Raw genomic sequence first — 18775 nt, forward strand, 5'->3', positions numbered from 1 at the left:
ATTTGTCAATTTCAATCAACATTGATATTGTGATCTTACCGGGAAAAGATAGGCCTCTGATATCCAATATTTCAGCGCCATTTGTAACAAGGGACTCGAAGAATGAGGCTAGACATAATTCCACAAGTCATGTCAAACAGTGATGCCATATTCTTATCTGGAGGGCATACGCAATAAATATTATCGGAGTAGACTGGAATAACCAGACGTTAGAGAATGCCATTCGATCTAGACTTTTTGCTTATTTCACCGAACATAACTGATTAAAAGTTACAGAAAAAACAGAAACGATTGAATGTCAGTTTATATACATTCATATTACATTACGACCCATTTGTGTCAATCTCTAGGTCCCAAATATTAGCGATTTAGCTCCTTTAATATAGTTGAAGTATTGGCGGGGTTTTATTAATTATTATTTTGTAAATTAAAGGGAGGTAAATGGATTGTGGTAGTAATTATGTCCCTTTGAAAATCCGCCGGTGTGAAGGTGTGAAGCGTTGTATGTCGGTATTATTGATTGTTTACATTTCTGATGATATTCATAGATTCATTCACAGGATTAACACTTTCGAGATCTTCTAAAACAGTATTGTGAGTAAATTTTATCGTGTGTTAAATAAAATTTCATTATATAGTCCGGACAATCAGTCATGAATGAATGATAGTGCCTTCTTTAAAGAAATAGGTTACAGTACCTAATGGTACCGGTATGTTACCTGTACGGTACGTAAAAAAGTATGACATCAAAAATAGTAGGCCTATTTATATTGCAGGCAAACACCACATCATAACTCAACAAGAATATTGTCACTTGTTTTTGTCTAATAAATGAATAAGTCATTATTATGTGACATCAGATTGAGATTCAGAAAGCAGAAATTTTGTTAATTTTGGCTTTGATTATGATATGGTAGGCTACCGCCCGGTACTTTAAAATTTAAGACAAGTTTATCAAAAAATATAGGACCATATGACCAGTAGTAATATAATGAACCGACTGATAGACGGGTGACCAGTAGTAATACAGTATCTATAAATAAACAATGTAAGCTTATCTCAGCAGGTGGTCATTCAGATAAGCTTATTTAATCTTCTATCCAACTGTTTAAAGTCATTAAAGACCTATGTAGCAATCCTTTAATACCTTGCTACTGCGTGCAGTTGGCTACTTTACTAAAATACCGGTGAACTGAACATATATTAATTAAATTTTTTTTAAGAGAAGTTCAGTTGATGGGTGATTCAGCTATTTAATAGTTATGCATTGACTTTAGACTAGACTGCTGCTCAAGTCAATATCCCATACTGCAGGTAGGTTTTTTACCTCTATAATGCAATATTATCCAGTTTAACCAGGGTTGTGTGTGTGGGTGGGGGGGGGGGGAATGGTTAGCACATGCGCGCTGTATCATAAGGTCTGTCATTAAGTCAACTAGCGTGGTTTCGATTCCCCAGTTGTACGCGACAATGAGTAGGGTCGTCTGTCTAACCTCGTGGGCTTTCTCTTGGTCCTCTTGATTCTTCCCACTGCTAAAGACCCCGGGGTGCAAGCGAATTATTGAAATAAAATTGAACCATGTGTTAGTCCCAAAATGACCTAGTTTGTGTCGAGTGGACGTTAAACCCCATTTTTCCCTCCCTCTCTCTCTCTCTCTCTGTTAACCAGGGGGGAAGGGGGGAGGCCTACCTCATTAACCAGTAAAATGAATAGTCATTATTATTAGATAAGTAAAGGTTAATTCAAGTTTATTATAAAGAAAATGCACCCTAAAACCCATTGAAATCAAAATTTCTCCTATGGTTAAACTTCCCCTTCCTAGTCCCCTAATCCCTGACCATGCTTCAGACTACCAAAATGATCTACATATTAAAAGTAGGATGAAAGATTCCACAGATGCATTTTTTTTTTTACAGAATGCATGCAAATTAGAAAATCACTATATAACTTTAAATCCAATGAAAAAGGTTTTGGTGATGACCTCTCCCTTGCCATATTCTTTAGGCAATACATTATCTCAACATTGTTTATTGTCTTATATCACTGTTTGTCCCCGCCTTTCGAAGAAAACAGGGGACTATTAAAATGGGTTCGTCTGTCTGTCTTTCCGTCCGTCTGTCCGTCACACTTTTTGGGACACAATAACTCTCTTTCTAATTGAGCTAGAATGTTCAAACTTAGTTTAGGTGTTTATTGGGTCAATGCCTTGATGGAGTTCGAAGATGAGCATTTTCTGCTTAGGGTAAGCAGAGATGAGCAATTTGATTGGTTGATGCTTTGGGACAGGATAACTAATTAAGTGAGAGTGATGAAACTTGGTGTATAGTTTCATTACATCAATACCTTGACTAACTAAGTTCGATAATGAGCATTTTCTGCTTAGGGTAAAAGCAGGGCAATAAGCAATTTGATTGGTCGAGACTTTGGAACACAATAACTCTCCTTCTAATTGAGGTAGAGTGATGAAACTTGGTGTATAAGTTTCATTACATCAATACCTTGACTAAGTTCGATAATGAGCATTTTCTGCTTAGGATAGGCAGGGCAATAAGCAATTTGATTGGTCGAGACTTTGGAACACAAAAACTCTCCTTCTAATTGAGGTAGAATGTTCAAACTTGGTGTAGGCGTTCAATAGGTGAATGTCTTTACTGAGTTCAATGATTAACATTTTGAGCTGAAGCTAAGCAGAGCTAATAAATTTCATTGGTCGATGCTTTGGGACAAGATAATCTTGATTCTATCTGAGAGAGACTAATGAAACTTAGTGTATAGTTTTATTGCTCGATACTTTTGGAAAAAATATATGTGCGATTAATTAATATGTGTCATCTATTTATTTTGGAACTTCGGTGGGGGACATCAGCCTCACTGTTGGCTTGTTTTTCTTCAGATCTGTTGGTACTGTATTGTACAGTATATGCATTTTATATAGAAAACCATTAATTGGATTAGAGATTGCTTTCAATATGGCAAGTACAAGACTTTGAAATTGGATCAGCTGTTATAAAACCATCTGTTTTTATTCAACAAAAAGAAATTTGATTTATATGAAATGAAAATATTGGCCTCTAATTAGAATTAATAACTTGGCAAAGTTTCCTACCATGGAATCGGATTTGCAAAATCATAACAATTTTTCTGTCCACTCCAGGATATGAAAACTAGAAATTCTAGGTGTCAGTCCAAAGAATTGTTTGGAATTTTCATAAAGAATTCAAATTATGGTTTGGAGAAAGGTTTTTGTTTTTTTTTCTTTTCTTTGATTTAAATTAATTTTAGATTCTCTAAAGTAGAACCAAATGATGATAAATTATATAATCGGTTATATAAAACATACATTATGCAAGAGCTAAATCTGTCTATTGCAGGTCTTTCTTTAGGCCTGGGGGGATCGGATGGCTGAATGGTTAGCGTGCGCGCGGTGTATCATAAAGCCTGTCATTGAGTCGACTGGCATGGTTTTGAATCCCCGGTTGTACGTGGCAAGGAGTAGGGTCGCCTGTCCAACCTTGTGAGTTTTTTCCGGGGCCTCCGGTTTCCTCCCACTGCTAAAGACCCCTACGCGCAAGCGAATTATGTAAATAAAATTAAACCATATGTTAGTCCCGAAATGACCTAGTTTGTGTCGAGTGGACGTTAAACCCCATTTCTCTCTCTCTCTCTCTCTCTCTCTTTCTTTAGGCCTGAAATGTTATATAAACTATTAATTAGACATTAATTAACGTATCCAGACCATAATCAACTCTTTGATGTCAACGCTAGCCTGCGGTAATTGTTGGATTATGATCCGATTTGCTGCTTAACTTTCCTTCTCGATTTAACGATTAAATGGATAATCAAGACTATGATTTTTGTCGTACCGACTTTAGTAATGATGACCGGAACTATGCGGAACTTTTGATCGCTTATTTCTTGGTTCATAGTGGATTAATTTGACTGACATTTTCATCAAATTGCCTTTACATTATCTAGTTTTTAACTATTATAGTGAGAACTGCCAACTCATTATATAATCTCCCATAATGTATCTTTAAATGATCGAAAAAAATTTGATTTTATAGACATCCCTATTCTTATAACTGTATGTTATACAAGTAGTATTTAACAATAGGCAATGAAGACCTCTTGTAATTTGGAAGCAAAAAAATAATTCTGTATTTTTGTTTCTGGTCTAATGAAATAAAAGAGTTCTAAATTTAATTTTTCAGAGCAAGAAACTGGATTATTCAAGTGCTGATTTTATTGAATCAACTCCAAACTGGCTCAGTAAAGCTAACAAGAACAGTAAGGTAAGAAACAATGTGATGAACCAACAGTCTAATGAATTCATTCAATTCTTGCTCATCCATAATAAATACCAATTCAATGGAATACTTTTTATGCTCCCACATATGAACATGGATGTATATTGTCATGCAGTCCATCTGCCAGTGCATCCAAAATGTTTTTTCAATACTTTGAAGGCCATAAATATTGGATATTACGAAATTTTGATAAATTTTTTTGGGGTGTGTAAATGACAAACGTATATCAATTTGACGATTTCTGAAGATAACTCTCATTGTTATATCCCTCGCCAAGAAACATTGTGGAATCTGTGTTCAGTTGTTTTACAGAAATTGTGATATATTTTAATCAAAGACAACACAGCTAAGCTCTCTGCTGGGTGTTAAGTCTTTGTTTCCTGACAACCCGTGTTAATGTTTTTGTAGAGTCATCTTTCATTTTTCAGTTTGATGATTTATTGAGAAATGGCTGGGATAAAGCCATGGAAGAAGGAGTGTTTAGATACACCATGGGTCACCTTGAAACAAAAATATTAGATGGACCCAAGCAATATGTAGCTCAGGTATTGTATACAAATTACCACAGATTTGTTTTAATAAAGTATAGTCTCCATTAGCCCTTTTTGGTGCAGAAAAGTAGGATGTTAACCCCATTTCATTAATTCATTAATTCTAATGAAGTGGTCATCAAAAGCTGTTGAAAAGTCAAATGTAGGCATTTAGTAGGACTCAGAAAAGTGCTAATTTAAATGGCAGGTGTATGACAAGTCCAGGACTGTACAGTGCAGTGGACTCTTACGGCTAGCCCCCCAGATCCATTCACTTAATTTGATATGTTTGTTTGTTTGTGATTTCTGCGTATTTGGTCTTGCCCATAGATTTGTTTTTGTGTAAATTATGTGTGCTGCATTTATTATGTTAATTAATTGAATGTCAAGAGTTATTTTATAGTTTATACTGATAGTGTATTTTTTTTTATTAATTTGTTGAATGTCAAGAGTTACGTTCTAGTTAATACTGATAGTGTATTTAATTTTTAATTAGTTGAATGTGAAGAGAGCAACAGACAGACGACAACCACAGAATATTACTAGTCTTAATCAGCCCTTTAATCCAGATACATTTAATTTTACCAAAATTAAAGAGACAGAAATATTGTTAACTATAAATAATACAGATGATGAAAAATCAAGTAATAATAAAGAAATTAAAAATTGTCTGACTCCTGTTCAGGTATGTATCTTTGCTTGGTATTGCGGGTAGCACATATAACAAATGAGATATGGGCAAGAATTTGTTTTAAGGAATCATTATATGTCCCATATTTTTTAATGCAACAGTTTACAAAGAGATCAGATTAGTAAATAAAAGTATTTTCTAGATTCTTTCAACTAAATTGTCCAAAAAACACCTGAAAACAGTTGTGAGCAGTTAATAATTATTAAAAGTTTGGATGTGTGACTTAATGAACGACTATATTTTTTCAGGATAGAAATTTGATAATAGTGAATATCAGTCCTCTAGAGTATGGTCATGTACTTGTAGTACCTCAAGTTGATTCTTGTTTACCACAGGTAACCATAGAAACACATATAATTTACACATAATTAGCATATAACTTACATATGATTTACATGTAAGTCGCTCAGATGGGAATAAAAACAATGTCTCGTGTAGAAATTGGTGGTACGCATAAAAGATCCCATGACACTTTGAATTGGAAGACGAATAGACGTAACGCCTCAGTGCAGGCAAAAATTATCCACCTTGCATTGCTCACGTAAACATAGAAAACTACTGTACATATGTTGTTAGTGTCAAAATGACTTAAAATGTTGATGAAAGGTTAAATTTTATTTCTTTGGTTTTTATATTTAAGATATTGACAAGGAAGGCTTTGCAAGTCGCTTTAGAAACAGTTTTACTTAGTGCTAGAAGGTTAGTAATTGTAATACATTATTGTTCTTGGCTTTTCAATACTCTCTCAGATTTTTCTGCTCAGGCTAAGTTGCAATAAGCGATTTGATTGGTCAAGACTTTATAACACAGTAACACAGCCTTTAAAGTCTCATTGTGTTATTTTAGCGCAATATGAATTCCTTGCAATGTACAATAATGTGAAAGATGACCCTCTAATAGGAATATCGGTTCAAAACTGGTTCAGTTCTGTTCAGTATTTACAAAGATATTTTAAATTGAAATTTCATCGATCTGTGCTCCTTGCTATGTAATAAGCCCTCCACCATGGAGACAAACAGAATTGATAAGCCTATTTTAAAACAAACTGAATCCAAGCCGAGAGGTTATCTAGCGTTGGTATTTTGGTTTTGTTTTCTTAATTAAATGTTTAATAATCAATCTGAGTACATATCAAGCATTGAGAAATTTGAATTTTTAGCGAAAAATGCAAATGACTTATCGTTACTTTAATTGAGTTAAAACTAGAATGTTCCAACTTAGTGTGGATGTTCATTAGGTGAATGTCTTGATTGAGTTTGTTGACTAACATTTTGCGCTAAATAAGCAATTTCATTGGCGTATAGTTTTTTTTACTACATCGAAACCTTGACTAAGTGCCATAATTATGAATGCTTTGGCTGAGGATAAATAAGCAGATTGATTGCTTGATGATTTTCAAAAAGATAAATGTCCAATTATTATTATTTGTCGTCTATTTATTTTAGGATTGTGGCGGTTGACATTAGCCTCAGTGTTGGCTTGTTCCCTCAATATACTAATGTGATATTTATTTTATGTATTGTAGGAGTTTTAGGTTGGGTTTTAACAGTTTATGTGCTTATGCATCAGTGAATCATCAACATTTTCATGCTTATTATCTAGAACATGAATTAGTAGTGGAATATGGCGTAAGTAGAATCTTAGTTTGAAAAGAAACTATAATATAAACTAAGAAATGTCTGTTTAAAGGAGCTAAATCGCTAATATTTGGGACCAGGATATTGATACAATCGGGTCGCAATGTAATATGAATGTAAATAAACTGATTTACATTCAATCGTTTCCGATTTTACTCTAATTTCAAAGCAGTTATGTTCGACGAAATACGCCAGAAGTCTCAATCAAATGGCAATCTCTAACATCTGGTTATTCCAGTCTACACCGATAGTATATATTCTGCATTCTCTCCAGATAAGAATATGGGGTCACTGTTTGACATGACTTGTGGAATATGTCTAACCTTGTTCTTCGAGTCGTTTGTTACAAAGTGCACTGAAACGCATTATGGTACACGATTCGTATACCAATTGTAAAATGTTTATTTTGTCTTAAATATTGGATATCAGAAGCCCATCTTTTCCCGGTAAGATCACAACACCAATGTTGATTAAATTGACAACTAATTTGTGTTTTCAATGTCGAAGGTTTGGGATGATATTGAGTTAGAGACTTAGCTACTTTAAACTTAAAGAGGTTTTTGACGTCTTGGTCAGTTGGTAAAGAAATGCACATGATATAGCTATACATCATGAAATTCAAATTTTTAATGAACACTGATTCAAGATTCCTAACTCCAAGTTTATCAATGTTTGGATTTTCGTTCATTGGTCAAATGTTATTTTGAATATTATTCTAAATTAATTATATTCATTTTTATGATGAAAGTGATAAAACCTCTTTATGTCAAGATATAGGATTTTCTTTAACACATTGTAATTTTAGAGATTTCATTGTCATGATCCCTTGCAAACTATAATATTGTGAAAGTTGAATTTCTAAAAGGAATATATCTGTCTAAAAATGGATCAATTCTGATTAGTAATTTAAATGATATAATGAATTGAAAATTTTATTTTCTTAATTAAATGTTAATTACAAACTTGAGTACATCTATCATGGATTAAGATGTTACTGGAAAAATACAACTGCCAATCAGTAATTTGAATGTGGTGGATTATTCCTGTAAACCTCATGTTATTAATTGTATGCTCTAATTATCACATGTTTATATAACTCCTGTTGTAAAGCTTTGCACTGCAGGCTAGCTTGTCATATTATCTGACTAATTTAAAACAAACATTGTATGTAAATATCACTTCCTGATTCAAAGTATGGATCATGCTGTGTGTGTGTGTGTGTGTGTTGATAAATCATTAATAAACCTGTTTAGTTTGTTTGTCTTGGGATTGTATATTTACTTTATTTCTAAATTAGCTATGTATTTATTATCCTAAATTTAGATGTAATTGATGTTATGTTTTTATTCTACAGCCAGTTCAACATATAACCGGTGTTTTATATCAGTCAGATGTGATGCCAGTACCTGGTTTTGTCTTTCAAACACATGAAAATTCAGTATCGACACTTACTAGGTACACATCTCCTTTCTCTTATGATCTCATAATTTTTGATGGGTACAGATGTCTATACCTCTCCCTAGTCCCTTCTCTTATAATCTTATGATTATTGATGAGTAAGGATGTCTATACATCTCCTTATAATCTTATGACTATTGATCGGTAAGGATGTCTATACATTCCCTTCTCTTATAATCGTAGGATTATTGATCGGTAAGGATGTCTATACATATCCTTTCTCTTATAATCTTATGATTATTGATGTGTAAGGATGTCTATACATCTCCCTTCTCTTATAATCTTATGACCATTGATGGGTAAGGATGTCTATATACATCTCAAGGATGCCTAAAAGGTACCAATATGACTGTGTGGAGTTCTTAATTTCTTCACACAAAAGAGCACTATGCTAATTACTATCGCATCTGAGCAGCGATTGGATTTTATTGTCCAGATCTGGTCAAAATCATTCAGTCAGGTTGATTTGTTGATTTGTAAAACTGACAGTAGACCCAAAAAAAGGTAGTCTAGCACATCATGGGAGGAGCTTCACTTGATTGACAGAATAGGTAACACACTAACTTTGTCGAACGGTTGTAAGAAGTTCCAATGAAGATTTGATTTCTACTGTCTAAGCAAAAAAAAAGACAAAAACTGATGAAGAAAAAGAAGGACCAACTAATATTATCAATAGGTTGAAGGCCAGTCTACAAACTGTTATTTTTTTTTAATTGAATAGTGATGAAAAGAATATAATAAGCCAGTCACCATCTATTGATTTTAAATAAACAATAATTAGATGCATTCGTATGAACGGTTCGTTCATTCATTAATAAATTGAGGAGACAGGGATTCCAGCCATTGACAGTAAATAAAAGAGAAGATATTAAATCTTAATTTCAATTTTTAATTCCAGAGTAATACATAAAATCACACAGTATTTTCAGAAAAATGAAATAGCTCATAGTGTATTATTAACAAGAGGGGCTGTATTTAATGAAGATAAAACCAGTGATAACAGAACGGTTAGAATATATGTCTGGCCCAGACAAAAATTTAAAGGTACTTAATATGTTCCATTCATATTGTTGTCCCCCGCCTTTCGAAGAAAGCAGGGGACTATTAAAATGGGTTCGTCCGTCTGTCTGTCTGTCCGTCTGTCTGTCCGTCTGTCTGTCTGTCCGTCCGTCTGTCTGTCCGTCACACTTTTTGGGACACAATAACTCTCTTCCTAATTGAGCTAGAATGTTCAAACTTGGTGTATGTGTTTATTAGGTCAATGCCTTGATGGAGTTCGAAGATGAGCATTTTCCGCTTAGGGTAAGCAGAGATAAGCAATTTGATTGGTTGATGCTTTGGGACACGATAACTCTCTTCCTAATTGGGCTAGAATGTTCAAACTTGGTGTATGTGTTGATTAGGTCAATGCCTTGATGGAGTTCGAAGATGAGCATTTTCCGCTTAGGGTAAGCAGAGATAAGCAATTTGATTGGTTGATGCTTTGGGACACGATAACTTTTAATTGAGCTAGAATGTTCAAACTTGGTGTATGTGTTTATTAGGTCAATGCCTTGATGGAGTTCGAAGATGAGCATTTTCCGCTTAGGGTAAGCAGAGATAAGCAATTTGATTGGTTGATACTTTGGGGCACGATAACTCTCTTCCTAATTGAGCTAGAATGTTCAAACTTGGTGTATGTGTTGATTAGGTCAATGCCTTGATGGAGTTCGAAGATGAGCATTTTCCGCTTAGGGTAAGCAGAGATAAGCAATTTGATTGGTTGATGCTTTGGGACACGATAACTTTAGTTCTAATTAAGTGAGATTGATGAAACTTGGTGTATAGATTTATTATATGAATACCTTAACTAAGTTCGATAATGAACATTTTTTGCTGAGGGTAAGCAGAGTGATAAGCAATTTGATTGGTAGAAACTTTGGAACACAATAACTCTCCTTCTAATTGAGGTAGAATGTTCAAACTTGGCATAGGTGTCTATTAGGTGAATGTTTAAACTTGATGTATATGTAGATGTTCATTAGGTGAATGTCTTGACTGAGTTCAATAATTAACATTTCGAGCTGAAGCTAAGCAGAGCTAATCGATTTCATTTGTCGATGGTTTGGGACAAGATAATCTTGATTCTATCTGATAGAGAGTGATGAAACTTAGTGAAAAAAATAAATGTGCGATTAATTAATATGTGTCATCTATTTATTTTGCAATTTCGGCGGGGGACATCAGCCTCACTGTTGGCTTGTTAATTTGTTTGACAATTTCACAGTAATTCATTAAAGATGCATTATGTAAGATTAAGATAAAAAGCTTGTTCTTGCTATCAAAGTTCAAAAATAAATAACGAAAAATAACTTGAAAATTTCAGTCAAATTACTTTATCCTGAGCAAGTGTTTGAAGCTTGGACAAGAAATAGCCTAGTCACGATTGTCAAGTACCATTGCCACGATAATAATAGACAAAGTCTTGATTATCCATTTTAACGTTAAATTATTAAATGGAGCGTATGTTCTAATCCATTTAATATCTCGGTCATCCGGTGATCTAGAGAGTTGATTCTGGGCTTATCATGTGAATATTTATCTAAACAATAATTTATATAATATTTAAAGCTAGTAAAAAGACCTGCAATAAGCAGATTTAGTTTTTACTTAATGCATCTTTAATCTATATAAGTCTTCTTAGATTCAAGAACGATATGTCACGCACATTGCTTGTGGATTCAGTCTGTTTTAAACCACAATGTTTGATTCAAGAATACTGATCGGATTTACATACATATAGGAATTTTAGGTATGTAAACTTTGCACTGCCATAGATGTCTTGAGAGTGAGGAGAATCATATCCAGTTGGTGGCATTTCAACCCAGAATTGCAGGTGTCAAAGGTTTCCTTACAGTGATTTCAAGATTGTTGCACACCTTCCCTATCAACCCAGCAGGCATTACTACTGAGGACTTCTGATCCCATTCAAACACATGAGTTTGGTACAACCGTTAAACTGTACTGAATCTCCGCCTGTCTGTTAATTTGATGAAATGAATTAAAATGACCCCATTTCTTTGAATTATGCTGTAATTGTTTGCTGCTAGTACTAACAATAAATACAACTTGTAATAGCACTAAATACACAGATTGTGGACATATTTTATAAAAAGTATTGTAGACAATATAGATACTCGACAACTTATAAAACACTTCTGGTTGTTTATTGATTAGAGTTTAAGTTAGTACAGAAACATGTTTACAGTATTTGAAAGCATGAACACAGTATTGACTAGCAGTAATCATTACAACATAATTTTTTTAAACTGCCACTCAATTTCACGATTGAGACCTTCATAATTTATTTATTTAAAGAGCGAGTATGCACAGGAGTTATTTGTGATTCAAATAATAGAAAAAGGTCACACCAATTTGATTTTCTGAACACCTGAAAATAATTTTCTTATCATTTCTTCTGAAAAAAAATTTTATTTAAAATCCAAAAGTACTTGATTGCATTGATCAAAAGCATTTAATTCCAAATTTTTAAACAAAACATCCTACAGGGCAACCAGATTCAGGGCAACTTTTATTCAGTGAATAATTGCTTCACACAGAACCAAAGTACTTGAGGTATTCCCAATGATTTCGTTTGGGCTGTGTTTGATAGAAATGATTGCTAATCCTCCATGTTCTTTCTAGACAAATTTTAAAACCAATGCTTGATGCTGTACCGTAGAGATATGACATTTATTTATTTATTTTTCTGGTCAAATTTCAAAACCAATACTTGATGCTGTCCCATGTGGAAATGATGTGTGATGTTGAACTTCCAAGACCCTAAACACAAGATATCTTGAATGTAAATAAAGGGATTGAGATCCAAATAGTTTTAACTATTACCATGAATATATTATATTACGCATGTGTTTACAAACATCTCAAGACAGAATACGAAGACAAATGAATAGATCTTATAATCTCTGTATTAGAAGCTGGAAAATGTCCTGCCTGTGTCTTGCCCATACTCGCACTTTAAATTATTGTATGTAAACTATGATTTGCTAATAGTATATTTGTTATAGGTTCTAAGTCCTTGGTTGAATTGCACGTTGCTGTGATTGAACTAGGGGGTCATTTACCTATAAAAGGTAGGTTGTCAGGAAGTCAGATTTATCTGCCCCTGTTTCAGGTTTCACTGGTGACTAGACAGGCCTTTATAAACATTTGACTATTATATTTACATACATTTGCTAAGACCACGTTTAGTTTTATAAAATGGTAGTGTGTAGCTTATAAAGGCCTAGTAGTCCCGGAAACTTTATTGTTTAAAATATTCGTATATATCTAGCTATATATACCGGTATACCTAGATGTGTATCTCATTTTTTGTATTTCTTCATATTTTCCATCAAAATATAACCCAATCCTTTCTTTATTTTGGAATATAGTTTGAATATTAGTAATTCTTTGTTGGGAAGAATAATTGTCGTTAAGTCATGATAATCAATTGCCTCAATGCAGGATTGGTGTAATAATTTTTGTGGAAGAAATGAAGAATATTCTATTTTATTTTGTTATATTCAAAATCATTTTCAAATTATTCTAATATATACATAGGCATGCCGCCTGAAGCATTTAATGTTGCTGTGGTAGAAATGGGGGGACATCTTCCCATTAAAGGTATGATTATTACACAAAACAGTGTCTAGTTGGTCTTCTTTTATACTTCTGATATATTATTTTACATTTTACACAGCTTTTGCTTGCACAGAGATTAATATTAACCATCTATCCTTTTTAGTTGAGTTGAATTCAGTGTAATCATATTCTACCTGCCCTAACATAGGATTACAGCTAAAAGTCTCTGATAAAATGTTAATTTTTAGTTGATGTATCAAATGTGTTATTTGAAATGTACTTATCAATATATTTTTCAAAATATGAAATGGAAGCTGGTTTGTTTACTAATTTTAGTTTCATTTTGAACTTAAATTTTCGACTAATGAACACATTTGTGCATCCAAACAATTTTAAATGTAAAATATAAATCAACAAATCGAGTTTAGTTAAATGAACACTTGTTTAAAACCTAAATCAAAGAGGTTGCATTCTTTTAAATCCAATAGTAGAATGTGTGTACTTCCAAGGTAAAATACAACCTATTTTGGTCAGATTAGACATTAATGTTATATTCTTTTTAAAAAAAAAACAGCCAATAAAATGTATTGTTCCAGTCTGTCTGCCTCTGGTGGTGGGTAGAACTTGTGGCATTGAGAATATGGTTGCAATGTATCATTTCCCTTTAATCATATTGTAATATCAGATAATAAATATGATATAATAATCTTCTCTAACAGCTGCAGCACTCCTTTAAGCCACTGATTGTCATTTGCGGGATTTTGAATCCTTTTCAAACTTAGGGGGGTTGGGTGGCCGGATGGTTAACGTGCGGAATGGATCATTAGGTCTGTCATTGAGTCAAATGGCGGGGTTTCGATGATTCCCCACGTGTACGTGACAAGGATTAAGGATCGACTCCTTTCCACAGCTAAAGAGCCCCAGGCGCAACCGAACCGTTCAAATAAAATTGAACCATATGTTAGTCCCAAAATGACCTAGTTTGTTTCAAGTGGATGTTAAATCCCATTTCTCTCTCCCTTTTCAAAATGCAATCTTGTGAAAGGAATATTTCTGTCCAAAAATAGTTCAAAACTTTCCAACATTAAGCATCATTGACAGACAACAAATGGATATCTGCAACTTTAAAGTACATGTATCTTTCTAAAATTAAACTTTAATTAATTAAATTAAAATAACTTGTATATTTAACAGATCTATTTCTAACTAAATTTTATTGTGGAAAACATTGTTATAAGCCCACATTTAATGTGGATGGATATTGTTTTCTAGCAGTCAGTTTCTTGTGACCACTTATAGAATTTTTCACTTGCAAAATGAGGTGTTATTCCCCACATTTATGTTCAAATTTTTACAGAACATTTTTTTTAAAGCTCAATGGAATTGTTAAACATACATTATGCAAGAGTTAAATCTGCATATTGCATGTCTTTCTTTAGGCCTGAAATGTTATCTAAATTATTAATTAGACATTAATTAACTTATCCAGACCAGACTTTTTTTTATTATTATTGTACTGACTTCAGTAATGATGATCGAGGCTAGGCCAAAAATTTAAATTGCTAAAATCTTGGTTCAGAGTGGAGCAATTTGACCGAAATTTTCAGCAAATTCCCTTTACATTATCTGTTTTTTAACTATTATAGTGAGGTATAATATATAATATATCTTTAATTGAGGTATAAAGAAGAGCCTTACCGATTTTCAAAATTGTGTGGGATTATCTTTTTGACTGTTAAAGCTGGGACAGAGGGCCTGACAAGGAACAGCATCTAGTCGTTTGGATGGGACAAAGAAACAAGTCCTGTGTGCACACTTGACAGTTGAAATTCAGTTGCTGTCCAGCCAAAATTTCCCTGTATGGCGTATGCCGGTCTTCATGCCGATTGTTGAACCCCATTTCATTCATTCCGTACAGCACAGCGTATTGGTGGGGGGGGGGGGCCTTTGGGGTTTTTTTTAAAGGAGAAAGCCAGCTGTTGTAGAAGCTTTATATTTTATTCATTATCAAATAAAAATTAATTCCCAGAACCAGAAATTTTCAGCTTTAAGCAACAATTTGTTCTTACACCACTTGTCTTAAACATATTTTTACACTGTGGTTCTAACAAGAGGCATTGGGTGGCTGAGCAGTCTAACATATTAGACCATAAGGTCTGGCATTGAGTCAAGTCGCTTGGTTTTGATACCGAGCTTGTATACAACAAGAAGACGGATTGCCTACCCAACCTGGTTTCATCCAACTGCTATAGATGTCTATTGAAATATTTAATAACCGAAATGACCTAGTATGTGTCAAATTGGCATTATAAACCCCATTTCTCTTTCTCTCTGTGGGGCTAACTTCATACTGAGTCTTACTTGCTGATAGCGATCTCTTCTTAAGGATAGGACATTTTTAATCATTATATTATTTCAATAATGGCAAACTATTTTGGTTATGAGTTATTAATTGAACATTTAAATATTGCATATTGAATTATAGATTGTTCATTTGGTCATAAGGAAGACCCCCTTATCAAAAGCTTCAAAATTAAGTGGCATGTGATACTCATGGAGTTAATGCTCAGTCCATACTCTAAACAATATTCGAACAAGTATGGATTATATATTCCAGTACATCAGAAATTAACATGCACTCTCTACATGCAAAAGATTAAAAGAGTTCATGGATTGGGAGTTATAGTACTTATTAATTGATAATCAATGTCAAAAGCATCATACTGAACTTCAAGGTCATGTGATGATTGATCATAAATTTATTGTCCTGGACTTTGAAACGGACTGCATGCTGTATGGGCTGAGATATAAAAAAAATCTGTCATTGTTTGTTGGATAATAAAGTAGTTTACAAGAATTTTAGGAAAATAGTAAAATCATGACTAAATTTAGAATATGCTCAAACTACCAGGAGTTAGTAATGTTAAATAAATAATTGTGTATTTTAATGTTTTTCATTTTAAATAGAGTAATTTTGTGTATGTTTCAAATGTCACATTTTTTATTTTGATTGTGTAATGTTTTATAATAGATTGTATATGTGTTTCAATGTCAAAGTATTTATCTTTCATAAATCATAGCTTAATTCTATGAGAATTAATTTTTTTTTTTCAATTACATGTATAAATTGATTCCAGGATCCTTTATTTTCCTTGTTATAACATAAATCATTTTATTTCTAGATGAGAATTCCTACAAGAATATGACCGAAAAAGAAGCTGATTCAATAATAGAAACAGCTAAACTACCAGAGGAAGAATTCCAGAAAATCAAATCAGATGTTACTAAAATAGTATTTGAGGATTCTGAAGATAAGAATGATAGTTGATAATGGTTTAAGTTAGAATATATATTCATATATTTATAGATAATGTGGAACGAAATCTTGGTGCAATGTCTTATTTTATGTTTTATACAGTATTTAACCTGGAAGGGACCAAATGCATATTGCATGATATAAATAATATTATATCAAACTGTTAATAATTCACTTAAAGATGCATCATGTAAGATTTAGATAAAGAGCTGACAGTTCCTACTGTAATAGTTTTAAAAAAGATAATGAAAAATGAATATATTGAAAATTTCATTTAAATTACTTTATTCTGGGCGAAATTCTAAGTTTTTTAAAGATGCAACATAGATTATTTATTATCATAGCATCGGTAGATGGCAACCAATACTAAGATTATCCAATTTATCGTTAAATTTTTAAAATCTTGTGTATGTTCAAATCCATTTAAATCTCAGCAATCTGATGTTTTAGAGAGTTGATTATTGGCATGTTATGTGATAAATGTCTAAATAATCATTTATATAAGATTTGAAACCATTCATTTATTTTTTGAATGGCATTTGTAATTGGAAAATTATCAAATAAAACACTATTTATAGATATTAATTATTATGGTTTATTTCACGGCTATGTTTCAACAAGATTTCACAAGTCGTTATCATGCAAATACACAAATAGATTTGAAGCCAAAATAAAGACCTGCAATAGGCTGATTTACCTCTTACATAATGCATCTTTAAGATATTTTATTTAAATACAAATATCATGTACAATGTTTTATAGATTTAAGTATAACTGTTGATAAGCTATTTTAGTTATAATATATTTGCATCTTTTTATTGAAAACATAATCCACTATAATATAATGGCATTTGCTCATATTTAGTTTATATATTTTGGGGATTATGTACAATACATTTTTAGAGGTTTATATCTGTGTATGGTTAAAGTATTTTTATGTCATATTATACATTTCTTGTTGTTCAAAAGTTACAACAATGCTCCACTTTTCTACATGATCTGATGTTGTAATATAAGAGAAACATATACTCATCAAACAGCAGTAATATTTAAAATCACTTTTAGATATGGTTATTTGGTTGTGAGACAAAAGACAGTAGTTTAAAGCAATATGTGAACTAGAATAAGTAAACCAACTAAATCTTTCTAAACAAAAACTTTACCATATAGGACTGAGAATGAGCCTGTCAGTATGGGAGACTCGAGAGCAATAAAAATATGAATATTCTCGCAAAGTTTGGGGGGCGGGGGTCTTTTGAGTTTTGAACTTACATCGTTTTTGACAAATTTTGATAAAGATTGCCACACACTAAATCTGTGCAAATGCTAGAAACATCAGAATATACCCTAGAAAGCACAATTTAAGGTTAGTATTTCTAAAAGGTTGTGGCCCCTCATGGGGATAGGCTTGGAGGCCTCTTGCTCCTAGTCTGTCCCATAAACTATTTTGACCTAAATCAAAGAGGTTTTGCTCCTTTAAAACAAAATATATCAAAATTTATCTTATCTATGTCTTTATTATCCCTTTCAACCAGATCTTGATATTTTTTACTATAGAATATTATGTCATAATTTAGAAATGCTCTAGATAAAAAGCATATCACTATATAAGAAAAAAAAAACTTTACTCCCTGATGAGAAATATTGGAGAATTGTTATTGTATTCCAAAGTTGGAAAGTTATCTAGAACATTTCAAGGAGGGTAAAATATATGTATTTCATTTTTATTTTCAAAATAAATTATTTTTGGTAAAAAAAAAAGTCTTATTTTGTAAATGTAGATTTTTGTCATACAAAAAAACATAAACACACTAGTAGCTTGCTTGTGTGGATTCAAAAGAATCTTGTCACAAGTTTACAGTAATTGCTCTCAGAATCATGGAACTGAAGATGTGAAAATAAGTTTTCAGGTTATGTATGGCCAAGATTTTGGAACAAAAGAGGCATATCTTTGACAGTGATCACCAGAACTTTTTAAAAATCAATTTGCAGTGATCACCAGAACTTGTTCAAAATCAGAAAGTTTATTATCCCATAAAATTTTCTTGCATCTATTCAAAACTAGTCTGTAGTGCACAAAAGAAATGAAATGAAATGGGGTTTTAACGTCCTACTGTTCTGCTCCGAACTGGGCTAATGAAGACGGGCATATGCCATACAGTGTGCTATGAGGGTAATTATTTTGATAGCGGCACTACGGCCTACTCTTATA

General features: G+C 32.7%; 1 protein-coding gene across 3 annotated transcripts; it reads left to right on the plus strand.

The window, feature by feature from the left end:
* Nucleotides 1–484: 484 nt before the first annotated feature.
* Nucleotides 485–18308, plus strand: LOC126821851 (GDP-D-glucose phosphorylase 1). 3 transcript variants are annotated; one of them, XM_050550383.2, is made up of 14 exons: nt 485–594; nt 1224–1314; nt 2895–2973; nt 4213–4293; nt 4737–4853; nt 5335–5523; nt 5778–5864; nt 6170–6228; nt 7055–7157; nt 8521–8621; nt 9523–9668; nt 12692–12757; nt 13227–13289; nt 16430–18308. In XM_050550383.2, exons 3-14 carry the CDS (start codon nt 2971–2973, stop codon nt 16573–16575), a joined length of 1161 nt encoding a protein of 386 aa, XP_050406340.1. In that variant the 5' UTR covers nt 485–594; nt 1224–1314; nt 2895–2970; the 3' UTR covers nt 16576–18308. The 3 variants fall into 3 exon arrangements, with proteins under 3 accessions (XP_050406340.1, XP_050406342.1, XP_050406341.1); XM_050550385.2 differs by lacking the exon at nt 12692–12757; XM_050550384.2 differs by lacking the exon at nt 13227–13289 and having other exon boundaries at nt 16430–18307.
* The last annotated feature ends 467 nt before the right edge of the window (nt 18309–18775 follow it).

This window comes from Patella vulgata, chromosome 5 (assembly GCF_932274485.2).
Source record: "Patella vulgata chromosome 5, xgPatVulg1.2, whole genome shotgun sequence".
NCBI lineage: Eukaryota > Metazoa > Mollusca > Gastropoda > Patellidae > Patella > Patella vulgata.